Raw genomic sequence first — 21,532 nt, forward strand, 5'->3', positions numbered from 1 at the left:
AAACGAGGAATCCTTCGGCTTTACTCGAGGTTGTGTCAGATCACGCTTCCCTCTCGTTTCTTTACCGGAAAATCGAGGTAACATTATCTCCGATTTTACCCATACACAATTTTCATAATTAATAATGTGAGGGCCATAAGATTTTTAAGGAAGTGATATTCAATCTTATAATGCGAGACAATTCTAATTATACACAACTTATCTAAAACTACCTGTGCAAAGGAGAGATTTGTCAAGGCTAATCCCAATATGAAAAGGTGATTGCTTTTCTTTAATCTAAAAGATAGAATAGCAAAGAAAGTCGAAGTGATGGTACAAAAATTGCTAAATTTGAAAAGTGAAAATTTTTACTAGGAAAGATATTAAAAAGGCAGAAAATTATTTTCGTTTTTCGTGGCATGACTTTTTTGGAGGACACCTTTTTTTTTCTTCTGTGCCGTAAATAAATAGTGACAACTGAGAGAGAGAAAAATAGAGTAATTCTTATGTGAAAAAACAATAAATCAGACTGCGACTATTAAGGACCCGTTTGTCCATACAAAAATATATATATATATATTTTTTTTTTCAAATGTGTTTGTCCCTGAAATTTTGTAAGTTTTTGAAAATGTTTCGAAAATGAGTTTGTCAAATTTGACCACTTTTTCAAAATTTTTAATTTGTTTTTCTCACAAAACTGTAATATTAAGTGAAATAGGTATCCAAACATAATTTTAAATTCTAAATACAATTTTTTAACTTAACTCCAAATACTAATTTTTTTTGACAAATTCAGAATACTATTTTTTAAATTACAAACGCCTACTAAATTTCTCAAAAAGAAGATGCATTTTAACTTTTGAGAGTTGGTGGATATTTCTTGTCATGGATAGTGCTCTCTCAAGAACTTTGTGTCTCAAGAGTGCTCAAAGTAAAATTCACTACTTTAACGATATTATAGTAGAAAATCCCGTTCAAAATGTAAAATCTAATTTCTTTCATTATTTTTGTATTGTAATTATTATTCACGTAAAGATTCTGTGGATCTCCATTAAATTAATAGTCTGTTTGATCAAGCTTCTCAAAAGTCAAAAATATTTTTTCTCTTTTTTAAAAAAGTATTTTTTATTGTTTAATCAAGCTTTTAGGAGGAAAAAAATATATATTTTTGAGTAAAAGCAAAAGCTACTTTTAAGAAGCTAAAAGCAGCTTCTCCTCAAAGCTTTTAATTATTCTCTGGGCAAAAATACCCTTAACAAAAAAATTATATATACTAAAATTATCCTACTTAATTTAACGAAATATTTAGCTATTTTAAACATAATTCTCCTAATGTATAATTTTTTTTTTAATTGTTATGATAAATTTCTAATATATGGTGAATTTTGGGTAAATACTTTATATTTTGTTGAATGATGTTTTAATATATTTAAATCATTGAAAAAGTAAACTACTTTTTAAATTTTATTTTCATATTTTACTTAATAAACACGAAAAGCTTAATTATATTCTTTCATAATAAATATTTAGAATTATTTATCTACTTTAATAATATTAAGTAAATTTTTTCATGTTCTTATTCGTAATTTGACACTTACAATGACTCTTTGAAAAGTTTGGCCAAACATAAATTATTGATCAAAAATATTTTTAAAATTAATTAGTCAAACACAAACTGATTTTTCAAAAAATACTTTTTAAAAATAAGCTAATTTTAAAAACTTGACCGTCAAACAAGCTAATCAGACACATCGAAAAGAAAGTTATGTGTTGATATAAGTTAACAAAAAAAAAATCTTGATGCTATAGTAAATAGTCTCTCTTTCATAATTATGTCATACTTTTCTTTTTAGTCAATTTTTAAAAAATGATACTTTTTATATTTAATAATAATTTAATTTTAAATTTTCGTTTTATTTTTAATGTAATAATTTATAGTTAGATAAATATTTGTAACAATAGAAATATTTATGGTTAAATTTAGATGGTAATTTGTTTTAAAATTTTATTTCCAGTTAAACAACATGAGACAAAGGGACTATATGTTGCATATCTAAACCAAAAGATGTTGATCCTAACAATTTTAGGGGCGTCGAAAGAGGTATAGTTTTTGTGGCTCCCCACGCTTCTTTCCCACTTGTTTTGCTTTTTTAATGTCTGGATACTTTAGACACCTGGCTATTGGTGGAAAACTTTAATATATCTGGCCTTTTACCTAAATAACCCTCTCCAGGCAAAGAAACAAAAAAAGAAAAACAAAAAGTTGTGGCCACAATTTTTCAGATTATTATATTACCGTCTCAACACTTGTGGCCACATAAATTTTGGTCAACAACTCTTCCCTTTCAATCTGTCTGGCTTTCACTTTCTTGCACTAAATATGTTTGTTAAAGAAATACACGTGGCATGGTGATTGAACGAGAGGCGGCGAGTGGTGTTGACGTGGCAAAAAGTGCAAAGAAAAAGTTTACGTGAGAGGAGATAATAGTACATCTCATCCTCATCTCCTTCATACATACCCACAAAAAATAAAACATCCACTTTTATTTCATGATCCATAACTCTTGGCTTTCCTCCTTCCTCATTCGGACTTGTATTATTTGAAAAAGGCTGGAGATATTTTAGCTTTCTTTCCTAGTCACACAATAAATATCACAATATTTAAAGTTATCCCTAAAAGTAAATTACTACTTACTACTATAGAAAGTGTACTATTTAATTATTTGGCTGGATATTTTTTATGTGTCCTTTCTCGAGAGTGAAAGGGTTTTGCTCAAGGATGTGGTTGAGATTTGTACTCGCCCTATGTTGGCCCGTGTTCTTATATTTTCTTTTTTTCTCTTTTCATTTTAAACCCCTTAACCATGATGTAGAAAATTAATCTGCCTTCTCATAATGAAAATTACTTTTTACCAACTCAATTAAGATATCAATTGATCACCTTATCATGTGACATTGAATAGTATTAAACCGTTAAATACTCCTACTGTCTTGTTTAATTTTAAGATGGTTGTATTTTATAATACTAGGAATAATTTGAATCACATTAGAATTTATGTATACAGTCTACCTTATATTTTAAGATTATTTTTGCAGTTTAAAGCCCGATCTTCTAGTAATATGACGATAGCTTTTACCGTTATCAAGACTCTCATTCGATTTTTTACATTAAATATGTAAAGTTCTATTTTTAGTCACACACAAGTATAATAAAAACATTGTTTAACCATTCTATGTTCATTGATTTAATACAGCCAATTCTATTTTACAAATGCTTATATTCTTGTTTAAATAAAACAAAAGACTCAACATGGTGTTCTTTTGGATATTATTAGATAACAAAATAAATAAACTTTCCTAAAAACAAGAATCATTTAAACATGCTTTTATCTTCATAAAAAAATACTACTCCTTTGGAAGCAGTTCGGATAATATCTTCTCAAACTATTATTTTCATCATTTAGAAAAAGTGATGAGGGTGTCAAACTCGTTACCCCACCATACAGAAAAAGCGAAAAAGGTTTGTCCATAAAAGTTCGACACGTGGAAGGCAAAAGAAGGAAGTACAAGGTTCTAATTCGGTACGCGCGAGTATGAAACATGAATTATCTAGCACTTTTGTCAAAATCTTGGCTTAAAATAAAACACGATATTTTAAGAAAACAGAAAAAGAAGAAAAAGACGAGGTAATGAGGTCAAATTGCCACGTGTCATAGGCTGTTTTTGAACGTGAGCCACAAGATTTCAATGGATTTCTCGATCGTTCTATCGAAATTCCAAAAACCTCCCCAAAGAAAACGAAATTATCATTTTACCTCATGACGTGGCAGCTCCTCGCTTCTTCTTTTCTCTTCTTTTGAACCCCAAAAAACTGAAATTGTTTTCATTTCCATTTTCTCTCTGCCTTCTAGTTCTCCTCCTTCTTCCTCTTCCTCTTCCGCTTCCCAATTTTTTTTAATGTATTTTTCAGTTCTGTAATTGAAGTTTACCGCTGATATTTTTGGGACTGAAGAGAATTGATTGGCTAAACTGTGGGCTATTTGCTGAGTGGTAAAAATTGATTTGCTGAGTGATAATTTTGGCTCAATAAGTAGCAACCAACAGCCGCGGAATATTGATTATTTCTGCAGTAATGACTGTACGGGTATGCTTCTTCTCTTCTCTTCTCTTTTTAGATCATACTATTCTTTTTGTATGTTATTTTTAGATGCGTCTTGCTCTCGGTGGTTAAATTTGTTTGTTCCACAGATTGTAGTTAGGTTTTATCTTTTTGTTCATATTGGCTTGATAGATTTGGAAATTTCTATTTTTTCTACTGTATGACCAACGGTAATTTATCATGGTTCAGTAGTAAATTGAGGTGAGAATTTGGATTAATTAACTACTCCTCCGCACCATAATAAGTGATTTTTAAAGATTTGGAACTCCCAATTAGAAAACCATTTTAATAACATCAATTAAGGGGGTTGTTTGACTAAGATACTTTTTATCTCCTCTCAATGTTAATTTAGAAGTATTCAGAGATTTGTTTTAGGAATTTGTTCTAATTATTTATTAGACAAGTGTAAATTTGGAAAAAGTCAATTAATACCTTAATTTATTTTTTTCAAAAATCACCTGTTTTTGGCCAAATTTGAAAGGCTAGAAAATCATATATTGTGGACTGGAGGTAGTACTGTTTAGCCATAACATGTGTATTTACTGGATTGATGTTATTTTTCCCCCCTTCCTTTACTTGGTTAGAAGGTGGAAAAGTAGCGAGTATTAGCTTGAGAAAAAATAATTATGCAATAAATAAATTTCTTGGAGTAATTCATAGATGTAAGTTTCCAAGTTGTATATGTGTGGCTGTATTAGCCAATTATTGTTATTAAAATGAGCGAGGTTCAGAATTATGATTGAACTGCATGTCTTAAAACTTAAGAGTGTGACTGAAGTGCACATCGAAAAATAATTGCAGGTTTTAGAGTTATTACTTGTTATATATCATGTGTGTACTTGAATTTCGGATTCTGTTTTGGGTTGAAAAAACTGATTCTGGAAATGTTTATGGAAATCAATTGTGTAGGTTTGTGTGTGCTAGGAAAGATGGAATCGAATAGTATCTAAGTGTTTGTTACAGTCACTTGTTCTTTTAATTTTTATCCATAGGGGAATGTTTTTTTTCTTTTACTACAGATGAATAAGATTATTTGTTAACTAACTGCAGTATGGTTTAGTCCTGATATGTTGCAATCAACCATAAGATATCTTAAAATGTAAGAAAAATTCAATAGTCATTATCATCTAATTGGGATTTTGAAAATGTTCGTCCTTAATGTAATATTAGTAGTCATGCTTGATTGAATGGAAATTTTGTCGATAGACATTTCTGGAGTTATATCTGTAGAAGAGCTGGTTGATTGATATCTTTTGCCATTCTGAAATGTAGGATCAAAGCAAGTCTAACACGATCCTTTCCAGCGGGAGTAGGACTTCACTTGATGTTGGAGCTCTTGCAGATGAATATGCTCCTAAGGTTCATTGCTCCCCACATTCCCTAAGTTTACACTATCTTTTACTTAAAGCCAATTTCTGAATGGTTGTCCTTTTATACTGTCTATTTTCACTCAAACAGATAAGAAAACCATACACCATTTCGAAACAAAGGGAGAGGTGGTCAGATGAAGAGCATAGAAAGTTCCTTGAAGCTTTAAAGCTGCATGGCAGGGCATGGCGACGTATAGAAGGTAAAAACGAACAAAACCAATGGATTATTTGAGGCATCTTTCTGCCATCATTCAATATTAAAAGAGGTCTTGTTTAATTCTCAGAGCATGTGGGCACCAAAACTGCAGTTCAGATCAGAAGCCATGCTCAGAAGTTTTTCTCAAAGGTTTGCTGCTCCTATATCCCATAATATCTATATGCCTTCTGAAGTAAGTCATATTGTTTATGACTAAAGGCGTGCCGTCATTATTAAGAGCCAAATCTGTTTTGTATTGGCTATTGATGTTGAATGTTTTCTTCTGGTCAGGTTGTTCGGGAATCGAATAATGGTGATGTAAGCTCTGTGAAATCCATTGAGATCCCTCCTCCTCGGCCTAAAAGAAAGCCAATGCATCCTTATCCACGTAAATTGGTAATTCCAGTTAAAAGTGGAACCCTAGCTCCAGAAAAATCGAAGAGGTCTGGTTCACCAAATCTCTGTCTCTCGGAAACAGAGAATCAGTCTCCTACGTCTGTGTTGTCAGCCCTTGGTTCAGATGCATTTGGCACGGTAGATTCCAGTAAGCCAAGTGAAAGCCCATCACCTGTTTCATCAGCTGTTTCTGAGAATTGTGGTGATCTTGTACTCTCCGAACAATCAGATTTCAATCTAGAGAAGAGAAGATCTTCACCTGCCCAAGCATATGCTAGTTCAAATCCAGACAACCAGGCCTGCGTGGTACTTACGACAACTCTTTTGTTTCCATACTACTACATATGATTTCTCATTTGACACCAACTTATTGTGATTTTCCTGTTTGATTTGTACATCCAGAAACTGGAGTTGTTTCCAGAAGACAATGATTTTGTGAAAGAAGGCTCAGTTGAGGCATCGTCCACTCATAGTCTTAAGCTATTTGGTAAAACCGTATTTGTCACTGATTGTTGTGTACTTTCCTCTCCAACGTCTGGCCAAATATCGTTGGCAGATGTCAATAATGAACCAGCATCACGAACGTTGTCTCAGAGCTCCTTCCCTATGAAATTTTCACCCTCGGATTCAGAATGTGCCCCAAGTACTGTAACTATGTATCACACACCGGCAGCAAATGGAAGTCCAAGGCCTAACAAAAGTGTGCCTTGCCATCTGTTGTCGGGGGGATCATCATATGTATCTGCTGCATTTTCTTGCACGCAGGTGCATAACCCAATTCCAATGAAGGGGCGTGCACTCTTCATTGACAAAGATTCGGAAGATAAGGAAACTCAAAAGGAAGGGTCTTCCACTGGGTCCAACACCGAATCAGTAAGTACAGAGTTGAGTGTAGACAAGAGAGTGGGAATTGAAGCTCAGAGTAGCCGAAATCGAGAGGCAGGGAGGGAATTATTCTCCGTTAGAGCTAGCGTACCATCTTTGTTTGAGCGAAGAGCGAATTCCGCGAAGCGTGTGAAGGGTTTTGTTCCTTATAAGAGATGTTTAGCTGAAAGGGGCATCAGTTCCTCCTCAACATTAACTGGAGAAGAAAGAGAGGAGAAGCGAACCCGGTTATGCTTGTAGTTACTTTCTTAGTCAGTTTGTGTAGGTTAACACATCCCTTTTGGTTCTGATTAGATAGCTTATAATATTATAATATCAGTTGCCGGATAACTGGATGAAGAGAAGCAACACCATGGCAGCAAAGACGGCTCTTCCCTCTAGCTTTGCTGAATGGCAGAAGCAGTCTTCCTAATTTTTCCTTCTCAATTCTTCAAATGTATGTTGATAAGCTATTTCTTGCAAGTTCATGTAATCTCTTGCACTTTTGGCAGATGAGCTAATGCTCTTGTAAAGCTTAAATTTTGCCTTGCTTAATTGTATGATTCACTCATCATGTTGCCTCAATATCACTAGTCTCTACTATGAATGTTCCCCATCAATTCTTTAGTTTAAGGATTGGTTTGCTTAGGGTGGTTTCTACCTCTTTTACGAGTTCATCTTTTGCTGCTGTACTACCAGCTTATCTTTGTTCCTCTTTTGCTGCTATACTACCAGCTTACCTTTGTATTGTGGCCCGGTGAATTTCTGTGCTTAAATGGTTGTTACTGTCAAAATTGGAATGGTAGCTGTACTGGCAATGGCGCTGCCCGTTGTTTTGTCTCACTCTTCCGGATTTGTGTTCGGTTAATCAATGTGAAAATCACTTGAGTAATAATTTGTGTTTTGCGAAGCTTTTTAAAAAGTATTTTTAAGTATCAAATTACGAATGAGTAATAATTTGTGTTTTGCGAAGCTTTTCAAAAAGTGTTTTTAAGTATCAAATTACGAATAAGAGTACGAAGATATTTACTTAATAGATAATATTATATGAATAAATAAATACTCTCAAATATTTATTATTAAAGATAACTAGTATTAGTACCCGCGTGATGCGCGGGCACAAATCATATCAAATGGTGATGTAGGTTGTTTGAATTATGTGCGAATAACCTTCAAATATAAACTTCTCAGATAAAATTCTATAACATTAATAGATATTAACTATAAAGCAAGATATGAAATTATTGTTCAAATTTTGTAGTGAACAATCTTTTTATTTTTATTTGTAGTAACCGCACCCCTTGATTTTAATATTTGCATTTCGTTCTGCTGTCAATATTAAAGAATACTAAACATGTCATATTGTGATATGTCTTGTTTGAGTACATTAGATCATATTATTTTAACAAAATTTTTACTATCACTTTATTTTTATCTGAAAGTCAAATATATCTTACTTATCACATTATTTTTACACAAATTCTTTTTTCCTTTTGTTCTTTTCTTATAGTTATTGTATTATTTATTATTTAATATTATTATACTATCATATAATTTTTATTAGCTTAATAATTAAATTAATGTCTTGCTTATTATCCTTTTAATAGTCTTTAATAAATATAAATATTTTATTCTTGAAATTTGGTATATTTTTATGTTTGTATCCTCCTATTCAGAATTTTTTAATCATTTAAATCTATCAGTAATATTTTAAATATAATTTAATTATTTAATTTAATTATTTTAAATTTAATTTAAAGTATAAGTATCCTCACACTACCTCTATTTTTATATATTCTCTTCACTACTATAAATTTTAATTATTTTTTATATTAATGTTTTGCCTATAACCAAAATAATATCATATTGTATTTTAAATTGTAACTTTGACTTAGTCTAAAATAATAATACATAAGTTATTTGATTATTATGTTCCAAATGTATTGAGTTCTCTTATAATTATTTTTGTATTAGATGCAGTTAAATGTTTTTTTATCTTTAAGATTCCAATTTAATTTTTAATTTTCATTAGTAAAATTACCTATATTAGAAATTGTTTGTATTTTTAAAATTTATTTTAATTATAGAAATATTTTCTTAATTATTTGAACACATTATATCTAAATGTTGTAGTAATATTTGCACTCTCATTTTATTTCTTTACGTAAATTTTCTTTCTTTTTTAGTTTTAAGATAAAAAGTGAATTTTTAATTTTTATTAGTAAAATTGAAATTTATTTTGTATTTTTAAAATTTTATTTTTTATTATTTTATTATTTTTCATAAATAAGACTTCAATTTCGTGGTATTATCCATAGTTCGAGCATTCTCATCTTAGTTTTAAGAACTTTCTAATCAAATTCAAATAGTCCTCCTTTCATTTCTAATAGTAAATTTTTAATAATTTAATGTAATTTTGCTATTTTTTTAATCTAATATATAGTCTTAATACTTTTTATCTGGCTTTTCATTAACTTATAACTTTATTTAATATTATTATGAACAACTATTATATAATATTATATAGATAAATATATAATTTTTTTATTCATAAAATAAATATTTATTTATTTTTAAAAATATTTCTTGAAAGTTTTAAATTATTTAAATTTAATAATATTTTTAAGTATTGTATATTTACTTTATTTTATTTTCTAAATTTTTATTTATAAGTATCCTCACATTATCTCTAATTTATTTTTATTATTAAATATTTTTAGTTTTTGATTTTATCTATTGGACTTGAGTTATGTGGACTTATCCATATTATGACTTTTCTTATCACCATATAAAAATATTTCTCATCTCAAATTTAAATAAGTTTTACCCTTTTTCTCTATGATAAAAAAAATTTGAATTTTTATTTTTTCTCTATTTATTCTTTATTTTTGATATTATATTATTCAATACCTAATATTATTACATTGTCATGTGGATTTTTATTAGCTTCTTTGAATTTAATATCTATTTCTACCACACTCATTCTAATATAATATAGATAAAAATTAAATAACTTTTTCATCTCAAATTCAAATAATTTTTACCATTCTATTTTCTAAATTGGACCACATTTTCAAAAATTATGTTATGCTTTCAAACTTAAAACTAACTGCACTCAATTCAATTATTAATCATACAAAAATATTTTCTTAATTGTTTGAATATATTATATCAAAATATTGTAGTAATATTTACGTATAAAATATTTGTTTGCCCGATTTATCAATATTAATATGACTTTATTATTTTTGTTATTAAAATTTTTTTTGCTGATTATTTTAATTTTTTTTCTTACCTTATAAATAATTTGTATACTTTATGTAAGATCTTCTTTTACTGCTTGAATTTATTTAATTTTTAAACTCAATAAATCTTGAATATCTTAAGTAAATTTTAGTTTTATTTTATATTTTAACTTACTCCAAAGTATAAATAGTCATAGGTTATCTCAATTTACATATTTCTATAATTTTTATTTTTTTCTTTTATAGTTTTTTAATTAATTATTTACCTTCATATTTCTAGCTAATATAGGAAAAAATCTATGAGTGGTTCAATATATATATATATATATATATATATATATATATATATACCACAATGCATACTACTCTCCTTTTAATATAATATAGATAATTAAGTTTTTTTATTTTATTTAAGTAAAACATGAAAAAAATAAATTAAAAAGTACTTTAATTCTTTCAAGACGATTTAAATATATCAAAAGATCATTTAATAAATATAAAAACATTCATCCCAAAAGTCACCATATATTAGAAAGCTATCCTAAAAATAAAAAGAAATATTAATACATTAGGAGAGTTCGAAAATATAATCTTTAATTCTATGTATTAGGTTTAAAATAAATAAGTTATTTTAGCATATACCATATTTTGCTAAGGGTATTGTTGGTAAGAAGAAAAATCAAAACTGTTTCTGCGGAAGAATTTTTTTTTCTGCTTCTCTAAAACTGCTTCTACTTTTTTCTAAAAACACTTTTTTCACCAAAAAAAACTTGGCCAAACATAAGTTGAGAAAAGAAGGGAGAAGCTTGGCCAAACCGGCTATAGATTTCATTAAAAAGATGGCAAATTTCTTGTAGTTAACGAATCATTAGAAATCTAGAATGATCACATTCTAGATCTTAATTGAATGCAAGTGACCAAATTCATAGTGTCTCAAAGCGCTATTTTTGTCGTCCAAGCCAAAATATTCGATCTAGGAAGGTGAGGTGCACTGCTTTTTTGGAGTAGTTTTCTTGATAATTTTCTTCTGGATAATATTTATCATATTTTGTGTTTAAATAGTTATCTTTCCTGAAATTGCTTTCGGAAATAATTGTGTTTGAGTTAAATGTTTTCTCACATTAGCATCAGTTGCAACCTATAACTGTCAGTAAGAAGGTGAATCAAACTCCCACCTCTATTGGATTTACTTACATAGCTTAAATTTTTTAGAATATTTCTAGAAATTTTATTGATCTTTAGACTCAATTGATTCTCCCCGTTTGGAGTTTGGAATTGGAGCAGTTTCAAAGGACATAGTATTCGTTAGACTAACGAAATAAAATGTATCCCCAAAGTTATGCCAGTCACCTCGTGCTATCTAATCTTACATTGTGTAATACCAAGGAAAGACAGGATACATACAAGTACTAGCAACCTACTTCATAAAGAGGGTATGAGTGACTGTGAATTTCACCTTTTTCCTTTTACATGTGTGACATTTGAAATGGTCTCAAATAGAATCGTTAAAAATGAAAGATATATATAATACGTTTAGATGTTTAATTTTAGTGAACGATACGACTTACTAATTTCGTAATTTTAGTTAAGTTGGTTTGTGCGTTCTTTGTTAGTGATACAACAGAGATTTTTAGAAAGAAAAGAAAGGTAGGTAGTTCTTTCAAAGCACCTCAAACCCATTGGAAAGTGTACAACACGTTCTTTAGAACAAAATTCAAGGGATTCATAAACTTTCGATTTTCCTGTCAATTAGTAGGAATTAGTTTCCCTATACCTAAAAATAGAAATATATCTTCATCCTGCATTCCTTCTAACTTCCACAGCAACACATAACATACAAGAAGGGGGTTAGTTAACGTCGTTCTCATTGCCCATAAATCCTAATGTAATTATCCAATAACAGAAAAAAGATCTACGGTGAATGCCAGCACTAGATCACCCATCCTACGGCTAACAATGGACCAAATTATCCTGGCCTACAAGGGATATTCAATCTAACAATGAACAACACTCCTCTATCTAGGGTTTCAAGTCCAAAACCCTCAGTGCTTCCCTCGAAGATCATTCCCTCAATTCAGCATCTGGGCTTTCAAGATTCTATCCCATAACACTGAGTTTTCCACCAAAGGTGTAAACTTTGTATCTGTCAGTTGCTTTTCTATTCTTTCTTCATTTATATAGCTAAACAAATAGTGGGGTTTTGATAAATTATGGTTATTCTTGGCTTATAAGTATTAAAGTTTGTATCTTGAAATTTTTTTGAAAGGGATAATTATATGGGGAAATCAGGTGGTAGGAAGAAAAAGGTTGGTGTTAATCAAAGTCAAAATCAAAACCACAATCAAGCTGCTGTAGGGGAGAGTCATAAACCTGATGCTGTTAATGGTACTGTTGATTTGGACTCATCCTTTTTCTTAAAAAGAGCTCATGAGCTAAAAGAAGAGGGAAATAAAAGATTTCAGGCTAAGGATTTTGTAGGTGCTTTACAACAATATGAGAATGCTCTCAAACTTACACCGAAGACACACCCAGAAAGAGCTGTGTTCCACAGCAATAGAGCGGCGTGTTTGATGCAAATGAAGCCCATTGATTATGATTCGGTTATTTCTGAGTGTACTATGGCACTTCAGGTTCAGCCTCATTTTGTTAGGGCCCTTCTACGAAGGGCTCGTGCATTTGAGGCTGTGGGCAAGTATGGAATGGCAATGCAAGATGTGCAGATGCTACTGGATGCTGACGGGAATCACCGGGATGCTTTGGAGATTGCAGGGCGATTGAGCATGATACTTGGTCCTCGCCAGCAAGACCTCCAGAGCCGCCCGTCTCCAGCTGCCCTTGGGGCATCTGCGGTGGATGCGGCCTCTATTGCCGGTCTAGGACCATGTTTACCTTCTCGATCAGTGTCTAAGAAGCCAACACCTTCAGCTGGGGCTTCGGTTGTATCAGTTAATAGTAAACCAGATAAGCCCTCTCATGTTACGCCAGCTGAAAATGGTACTCAGGCCAAAGTTCAGATGCCAAGGGTTGTCTTGAAGCCTTCAAATGGTCCTTATAAACCTAATGTAAGTCCTAGTAGGGATGACAAGAAGGAGCAAGCTTCTTCATCAGCATCAATTACAGTCCACGAACATTCTAAAGATGTTGCGATTCGTTGGAGGCCATTGAAGCTTGTTTATGATCATGATATAAGGCTCGCCCAAATGCCTGTAAATTGCAGTTTTAGAGTGTTGAGGGATATTGTTACGAAACGGTTTCCAATGTCAAAGTCTGTTCTTGTTAAATATAAGGACGGTGATGGTGATTTAGTAACTATTACCTGTACAGGTGAGCTTAGATTGGCCGAGTCCTGGGTTGATAGTTTAGTATCAAAAGACCCTGATGCAGATGAAGGTGACTCCATCGGGATGTTGAGATTGCATATTGTTGAGGTGAGTCCTGAACAAGAACCAGCTTTGTTGGAAGAGGAAGAGAGGCCTGTTGCGAGCGAGGAGACTATAGAAGATGAGAGTGGATCCCATTCTTCACTAAGTGATTCCATGATGGAAACTCAGGACAGTGAGATTAACAAGACAGAGAAGGGTACTACCAAAGAGAAAACCACAACGGAAGATCCTGAATGTAAGGAAGTTGAGATGGATGATTGGCTGTTCGAGTTTGCTCAGTTATTCAGGACCCACGTTGGCATTGATCCAGATGCTCATATTGACTTGCATGAGCTCGGAATGGAGCTAAGCTCTGAAGCCCTTGAGGAAACTGTGACAAGTGAAGCGGCTCAAGCTCTCTTTGACAAGGCTGCCTTAAAGTTTCAGGAAGTGGCTGCTCTGGCTTTTTTCAACTGGGGAAATGTTCACATGTGCGCGGCCAGGAAACGAATGCCGATTGATGATTCTGCTTCAAAGGAGATGATGTCTACTAAGCTTCAAGCAGCCTATGACTGGGTGAAAGAAAAATATTCTCTGGCCAAAGAGAAGTATGAGGAGGCTCTCTTGATTAAACCAGATTTTTATGAGGGGTTGCTGGCATTGGGGCAGCAGCAATTTGAAATGGCAAAACTCCACTGGTCTTTTGTCTTGGCTAAGAAAGAGGACCTGTCAAATTGGGATCCTACTGAGACGCTTGCTCTATTTGAAAGTGCAGAAGAGAAAATGAAAGCAGCGACGGAAATGTGGGAAAAGCTGGAGGAGCTGAGGGCTAATGAACTAAAGGATCCTAGTGCAAGCAAGAAAGATGAACTACTAAGGAGAAGGAAGAAACAGGGAAGTGGCCCTGAAGCTGAGGTGTCGGCTGCAGGTGGTCCAGGTGACATTTCGGCTGATGAGGCTGCGCAGCAAGCTGCTGTAATGAGATCTCAAATACATTTGTTTTGGGGTAATATGCTTTTTGAACGGTCTCAAGTTGAATGTAAATTGGGGATGACTGGTTGGAAGAAGAACCTTGATACTGCAGTCAAGCGATTTAAGCTTGCTGGAGCTTCTGAGATTGACATCTCAGCAGTTCTGAAAAATCATTGTTCCAATGAAGAAGCTTCTCAGCAAATGGTTGAGAGCCCGAAGACTGAAGGGACTGATAATTCGAATGGCAAGAATGATGCTAGTCAAGCTTAGGCGGGGTGACCTGACAATAAATTTGCAATATTTATTTACTTGCAAAAAAATTATATTCATGAAACCAGAAAATTTTGGCTTTCAAACATCAATTAGACATTTAGGATCTGCATTTATGATGAAACAAGAATCTTGTGATGGAAACAATTATCAATTTCTGACATACAGTTTTTCTTTGGCAAAGTGCTTGAAAGGTTTCTTTCTCTTATTTTGCTCTCTTTTGGAAGTACATATTTCAGATTCCATCTGGGTCATGGCTGAAGAGATGTTGTTGCTAGTATCCTGGTATAATTGTTACCTTTGAAAGTGATTTTGGAACTTAATCCAAAGCTACTATATCTGCTTTTAGACATTTTCAAATTGATTCATAGCAAGCCAGCTTAGTTGTTCCCTATATGTTCTCTTGTAATAACAAAGGAAGAATCCTAATGAGCTTCCTTAGTTCCTTGAAGTGTGTGTTCTACTTATCCAATTAGAGTAACTATACAATATTATCCTGTATGATCACAGATGCCTGATCTGATATTTAGCAAACTTTGACATGTAAGAAGGGGCTATGGTTCTTAATTGGTTATATTTGTTCCATCCAAGATTAAGCTGGCCGACCATGTCTTTTTTTTTTTTTTTTTTTTTTTTGCTCATCTCCTTTTTCATTGCTTTCACTTTCTAAAAACAATCACTGAACCTTTTGATTTTATGTTTGAAAAGGGTGAAAACTGCTTATTGTTGAGCTGGAACCATATCATTCTACCCGGTAAAGGTTTAAGGGTTTAATATTGAAGCTTTTTTCTCTCTATATCTGAACCTATAATTTGTGATCTGGTCCATGCGATAGCATTATCTCGGACCTGTAGATGTTTTATGCTGGATCTATGAACCCCAAGGCCATTATTGAGCGCTTAAGGTGTAGTAGTAGCAACCTGGACAACCTAGTTCCGATGATCAGCTATCTGCTTCAACTTTGTGGCACCGGATTACTTGGTCCCTGTGCTTGTGGGACATAGCGGGCTGCTCAATGGTTTAGTTGAGTTGTGCTTCATGCTGATCCGGACACCACCCTCGTAAAAGAAAAGAAATGTGTGCTCTTTGTGTGGCCAAGGATAATGAGCAAAGATCCAAGTTCTTGTCCTCCTCTACATCCCTTTGTGAGTCCAAGTTCTTTTTTCTTCCATTTTTTTTATATCTGTGTCTCTTTATGTCGTTAATAGGATTAATCAATTGTTGTCATTTCATCCTTGTAGTCCCAGAAGATTATTATTTTATAATCCAAACAGTTGTAGACATTAAGGGCACATGAGATAACTCTGTATAGGTATGATGCTCCTGAATTCTGACGCAGCCCATAACAATGCTTGCGGGTTTACATTTTGTCAATAATGTTCCTGGAAATCTGCATGCATGTAACGCTCATTGGCCAGGGAGGAAAGAAAGCTAGTAGTAGTGCAGTGTACTATCTTATATTTACCAAATGAATATTCTCCTGGATGTTCGGTTAGGACTGTTAAGTGCTTTTCATATTGAGCTTCAGGTCTCGCACTGAGAGGATAAAAGCTACTCCTATTTAACTAGGAGAATATTCAAAATGTTCAAAATGTTTGCAAACATGCATAAGTGTAACAATTCAAGACCTTTTCTATTTATTCATATAGTTGTTTCTAGCTAGTTGCTCTGATTAAACTGCTTTACTCACACAATAGGATTTCTTTGAGCAGCTTATCGTATACTTCGGTTGTCTGTTTCCGTTTCACTTGTACAGGAACTTAGAGAGGAGTCTCAGATTGTAGTTTGTTTTAATTCAGCCACAGTAATTGTAATTTGTAAGCAAGAGAGTAGAAAGGAAAAAGGAAAAAAGGGAATAAAAGAAAAGGTGAAACATTGTAGTTGATTAAGTACCAAATTTGTTTTGAGAAGTTTATCCGCCGGCTTTTGCGGTTCTCGTAAAGAATCACCAACATTCCCTTAGAAAATGACTCTAATGATTTAAGAAAGAAAAAAGAAAAGAGTTTTGTATCCTGATAATTTTTCCATAAATCAGCAGCGGAAGGCCGCTATTTACGATGTTTGGTCAGCTCAAGGATGGAATCTCACTTACAGAATCACAGACTTGTACAACACACTCAATCATTTTACGGGGTGAATCTGAATGTTGATAAGGCATGGTGGCTGGGGCAGTTCATGAAGGTTCTCTGTTAAATCTTCCTATCAGGTGCTTAATCAAACAAACATAATGACTGATCTTTGGCCATGAAAAGTCAAATAAGTGGCATGTTTTGTTTGGTTGGTAGTTAAACATCAGGACAGTTTGATGAAAAAGGGTGTACAGTTTTGCTCAAGATGTCATCTATGTGGAAGAAAAGTAGAACCTACTAGTCACCTGTTCTTACATGCACAGTACAACAACAACAACAACCCAGTATAATCTCACTAGTGGGGTCTGGGGAGGGTGTGTGTACGCAGACCTTACCCCTACCATGAGGTAGAGAGACTGTTTCCAATAGACCCTCGGCATTCTTCCCTCCAAGAACTCACAACCTCTCGTTCTTGCATGCACAGTGACTGTTCAAATTTGGAACATATTCTTAGCTCTAACAGGAATACACTGGGTCATGCCAAATAGCACCAAGGATTTGCTGTCATTCTAGAATAAGGTGAAAAGAAATGCAAGTGAGAAGAGACGGATCCAGGATTCGAAGGTTGTGGGTGTCACCCTGTTATGCATACAGTATACTACAAAGACCGATTAGGAATAATGGGTCGGTTCGGTTAGTTTTTAGTTAATTTGACTAGGCTTTTCATTCACAAAGCAAATAAGTTCGATTTTAGTTCAATTTTTTAACGCTTAATTTAAACACATTCTAAATAAAAATGCAAAAGAAAAATAACATTTCATGAAAGAGCGCCTCCAATATAAATTTTTGCTTAAAGAATAGCCTAACTACACTATATATTCTTTGTTTGACTAGATTAATTTACTTGTATTGTCCTTTGTTTATTTTTCCATCTTAATTGTTGAGTTATATGACAATTATTTTTAAAGAAAAACCTTCAACATTCAACCTATGATATTCGACTCAAAACAACTATCAATCAAGCCATTTAATTTTTTTTTCAAAACCCAATAGAAGATATTGCTCAAATTATATTCCAATATATAAATTAATATCGTTTCATTAAAAATAAAAAAATTATATGCTAATTAAAATCAATTCAAATTACCTATAGAAAATAATTGTTCATAAAGTAAGGTATAATGAAAGAAACAAAACAAGGACCGAAAGTTATAAAAATGAAGAAGAGAGACTTAGCAAGTAATAAAAGAAGGGAAAGAACCGAAAAAAAAGGAAAAGAGGTGAGGCCCTAGGGATCAACTGAAAATAAAGAAAATCTTAATAAGTAGAAAAAAGAAAAATTCAAACGATCTGCTCCAACAGGAAATTGAATTTGCATTCATGAGGCCAAGGAAAGCCTTCAAAGGTAAGGCTGAACCAATGACACCCGCTTCCACTTTGTGATTTTTGGGTGCCACTCTATCCATACATACGTTTCTTCACAGAGATATTATGTACATAGCGAGAATTTTAGCGAAGCGAGCGGGTGACGTGACATCCCTACCTCATTAGGTAGATCCGCCCCTGAGAAGAGTAGATGGGATCTGATTAATGCCTGCATGTGGTGGACTATCTGGAAGAGAATATTTCAGACAATGCTAACTCAACTCAGAAGATATAAATGAACTGCCTACTGTTATTTCACTTTTTTGGTGTAAACAAGAGTACATAATGAACACAGAAGCTATAATAGATGTTCTAGGGACTCCGTAAGAAGATAGTATTTTTTGTTGTATATTTTGGTATATCCCTCTGTAATTATGGGCCGCACAGCCTTTGTGCTTCTGAATATTAAAATTGTTACCATCTCAAAAAAAAAAAAAAAGGGTTCTGTAATTTGAATCCGTTCAGTTGCCAAGTCATTAAATTTCCTGTTTTCAGCAAAGAAACTCCATTTCTGATTTTGGATTGGATGTTCTTTTTAACATATTCCTTTTTAGGTAAACAAGCACTAAAAACAGATTAATTTGCTAGAAAAGAGTTAATTAAAGTTAAAAGGAACTTTTTTTGAGAACATAACAATAAACTCCTCTTAGACATGTTACTAGTAGATGAAAAACCCCAAGTGGCATAAAACAAGAAAAACACCCCCACAAATCATTATTACATCATCATAATCTTAATACTAAGCCATTTTCTTCTCATTAATCAGTTTTCTAATTAATACTCCATCAAACAGTAGCTATTGGGGCAGAATTGACAGCAGTTTCCACAGCCTTCATTGCTTCAAACCTTGGCTCCTTAGCCTGGAATTTAAGACCTGCATATAATTTCATATAGTCCTCAAAAACAAACTTGGGATAAATGACTTTGTTCTCTTTCTCCAACAATTGTGGTGCTGGATAGATGACAGCATCACTCCCCGGGTTATAGAAGGAAGCAATGGACATTCTGTTTCCATGAGGCTGAGCAATCACCCTATGCTCCACACTCTTGTACTTTCCATTAGTAATCACCTAAAATAATAAAGAATGTTGACATCATAAGTGTATATATATATATAACTAAATCCAGTGTTAAATCCGTGGATATACATACCTCAAGTTGGTCGCCGAGGTTAATGACAATGGAGTGGCGCATTGGTGGAACGTCGATCCATTTGTCATCTTTAAGTAGTTGGAGACCACTGACTTTGTCATCTTGGAATAGAAGGATGATTCCACCAGCATCAGTGTGAGCCCTGAGGCCTTTAATCAAATCAGGCTTGGGACATGGTGGGTAGTTGCTAACTTTGGTGCCAAAAGTAGGACCCTTTGAACCATAAAAAGCTTTCTTCAGGTAACCTTGCTCCAGTCCTAGATTTTCACAGAGCAACTCCAAAAGTTGCTCTGCTAATTTCTCTAGCTTTTCAGCAAACTCCTTCATGATTTTCCTGTCATGTTTGATGAATGTCAAGTCAGCAAATCACATATACATAATTTGAACTAATTCAGTTAAACCATTTGACCTGTATTCATCTTCAAGATCAGGAACTTGTGAGATGTTTGAAAGAGGAAGGTGTTTCAAGAAGAAAGTGCTTTCCCAGTCCAAATCCTTAATTTCAGTCTGAACAGCTTCAAGCCCTTTACTTGCCACCATTTCTTTGAACCTTTCTTCCATACACTTGTTGTAGTGCCCCTTTGTCAACTTCTCCACTCTGTCCAGAAGCTCATGACAGATCCCATGCTTTACCACCTTCATATATCAGATAATTTTTTAAAATTAAATATTCCCACTTTATAACTTATATCGTGTTACACGTACGATCACTGCATTTATCATTTTTTTACGAGAGAAAATTTAAATTATATACCTCAAAGAAGCCCCAGTTCTCACAAGCATCCTTTATTGTCTCCATTGTTGCAGCCCTTTGTTCAGTGTTAAGCAACTCCATGTTAACCACTGGGAAAGTCTCCATCTTTTTACTTTTCTTTCTCTCTATTTTTCTACCTCTTTGTTACTGTATGAATGGGTACTTGGACGGGTATTTATAGGACTTTAAGATAAGGAATTGAATGATTTAAAATATTACCAAGTAATAAAATATGAAATCTATACTTAACAAACAAAAAAATCTAGGAAGTGGGAAATGGGAACAGGACGAGCGGTTAATAAAACGATCCGTTATGTCAAAAGATAAACATTTTCAAAATACTAGAGATTTCTCACAAAATAACGTGGTTATCAAATTAGATCCCCTTCCCCTTGTGCTGTACGTACGAATAAATAAAATTTCACAATCAACTTTAACGATTTTATGAATTGACTTCTTTGTAACTATTTGTTACTTCGTAGAGCACTTTTGCGTAGGGCTGCTTATCGGGCGGATTGGGCGGTTAATTACTCTTAACGGTTTGGCTTAACGGTTATCGGCTTTTAAATGTATTAATCCGCTAGCCACCCGATAAGATATCGGGCGGATTGGTAACGGTTTAGCTCTTATCGGGCGGTTATTGGGCGGTTTATCGGCCTAATTCAATCTATATTGCGTTCATTAATTGTTTGTTGACCACCTAGCATACAAATTCAGAATAAAAAATTACACATTGAGTCCATACATACATGTCTGTTAACGCCTACATAAGAATGATGTAGTGTGTCATGTGTTGTAGAGTGAAAAAAGTTGTGGCACAACACTATTGTTCTTCTATTAAACATAGACAGCAGGCATTAGTTTTAAAAAAACAAAAGCAGAGGTGAACTATAGACAGCAGTTTAAACAATCTTGTTGTAGGGTGGGAGAATAAGCTAAGCTAAGCCAAACCTGGGATCTTCTGATGCATAGTACGTAATGGTTCTGATTATTTAGGAATAAGGCGTTAGAACTTAGAGATGGAGTACGTAAGGGTTCTGATTATTTAGGAATTAGGTGTTAGAACTTAGAGATAGAGTACTGGAAGAAGTGGAAGGGTTTTTGATATTTAATATATATATATATATATATATTCTTAACGGGTTAACGGATTATCCGTTAAGAAAATTGAATAATCCGCCCCAAACCGATAAGCCGTTAATAAAAAAATTTCAATCCGTTCCCCGTCCGTTAAGCCGTTAACCCGATACCAATAAGCCATTAAGCTTCAGTTTTCGGTTTTCGGTTTCGATTCGGTTTTGAACACCCCTAGTAAGGTA

General features: G+C 33.3%; 3 protein-coding genes across 4 annotated transcripts; 2 read left to right on the forward strand and 1 right to left on the reverse strand.

Moving 5' to 3' along the window:
- The first annotated feature begins 3,870 nt into the window (after window positions 1-3,870).
- Window positions 3,871-7,549, forward strand: LOC107774404 (protein REVEILLE 1). 2 transcript variants are annotated; one of them, XM_016593922.2, is made up of 6 exons: window positions 3,871-4,123; window positions 5,411-5,497; window positions 5,597-5,708; window positions 5,793-5,854; window positions 5,996-6,406; window positions 6,503-7,549. In XM_016593922.2, exons 1-6 carry the CDS (start codon window positions 4,112-4,114, stop codon window positions 7,223-7,225), a joined length of 1,407 nt encoding a protein of 468 aa, XP_016449408.2. In that variant the 5' UTR covers window positions 3,871-4,111; the 3' UTR covers window positions 7,226-7,549. The 2 variants fall into 2 exon arrangements, with proteins under 2 accessions (XP_016449408.2, XP_016449409.2); XM_016593923.2 differs by lacking the exon at window positions 3,871-4,123 and having other exon boundaries at window positions 5,469-5,497; window positions 5,793-5,897.
- Window positions 7,550-12,078: 4,529 nt separating this feature from the next.
- LOC107774405 (protein CLMP1-like) lies at window positions 12,079-15,173 on the forward strand. The gene is made up of 2 exons (XM_075234235.1): window positions 12,079-12,337; window positions 12,476-15,173. Exon 2 carries the CDS (start codon window positions 12,486-12,488, stop codon window positions 14,811-14,813), a length of 2,328 nt encoding a protein of 775 aa, XP_075090336.1. The 5' UTR covers window positions 12,079-12,337; window positions 12,476-12,485; the 3' UTR covers window positions 14,814-15,173.
- Window positions 15,174-19,092: 3,919 nt separating this feature from the next.
- LOC107774406 (1-aminocyclopropane-1-carboxylate oxidase-like) lies at window positions 19,093-20,294 on the reverse strand. Its single transcript, NM_001325180.1, is given in 4 exon segments — window positions 19,093-19,377; window positions 19,460-19,793; window positions 19,869-20,095; window positions 20,214-20,294. Coding segments are annotated over 4 exon segments (927 nt in total).
- Between the last annotated feature and the right edge of the window lie 1,238 nt (window positions 20,295-21,532).

This window comes from Nicotiana tabacum, chromosome 17 (assembly GCF_000715075.1).
Source record: "Nicotiana tabacum cultivar K326 chromosome 17, ASM71507v2, whole genome shotgun sequence".
NCBI lineage: Eukaryota > Viridiplantae > Streptophyta > Magnoliopsida > Solanales > Solanaceae > Nicotiana > Nicotiana tabacum.

Excerpts from the sequence above, each read along its gene's own strand:
- LOC107774405 (XM_075234235.1), top strand. The coding sequence starts at position 12,486 with ATGGGGAAATCAGGTGGTAGGAAGAAAAAGGTTGGTGTTAATCAAAGT.
- LOC107774404 (XM_016593922.2), top strand. Across the intron at positions 5,498-5,596 it reads CAGATGAATATGCTCCTAAG|ATAAGAAAACCATACACCAT; the intron begins GTTCATTGCTCC and ends TCACTCAAACAG. Across the intron at positions 5,855-5,995 it reads CTCAGAAGTTTTTCTCAAAG|GTTGTTCGGGAATCGAATAA; the intron begins GTTTGCTGCTCC and ends TCTTCTGGTCAG.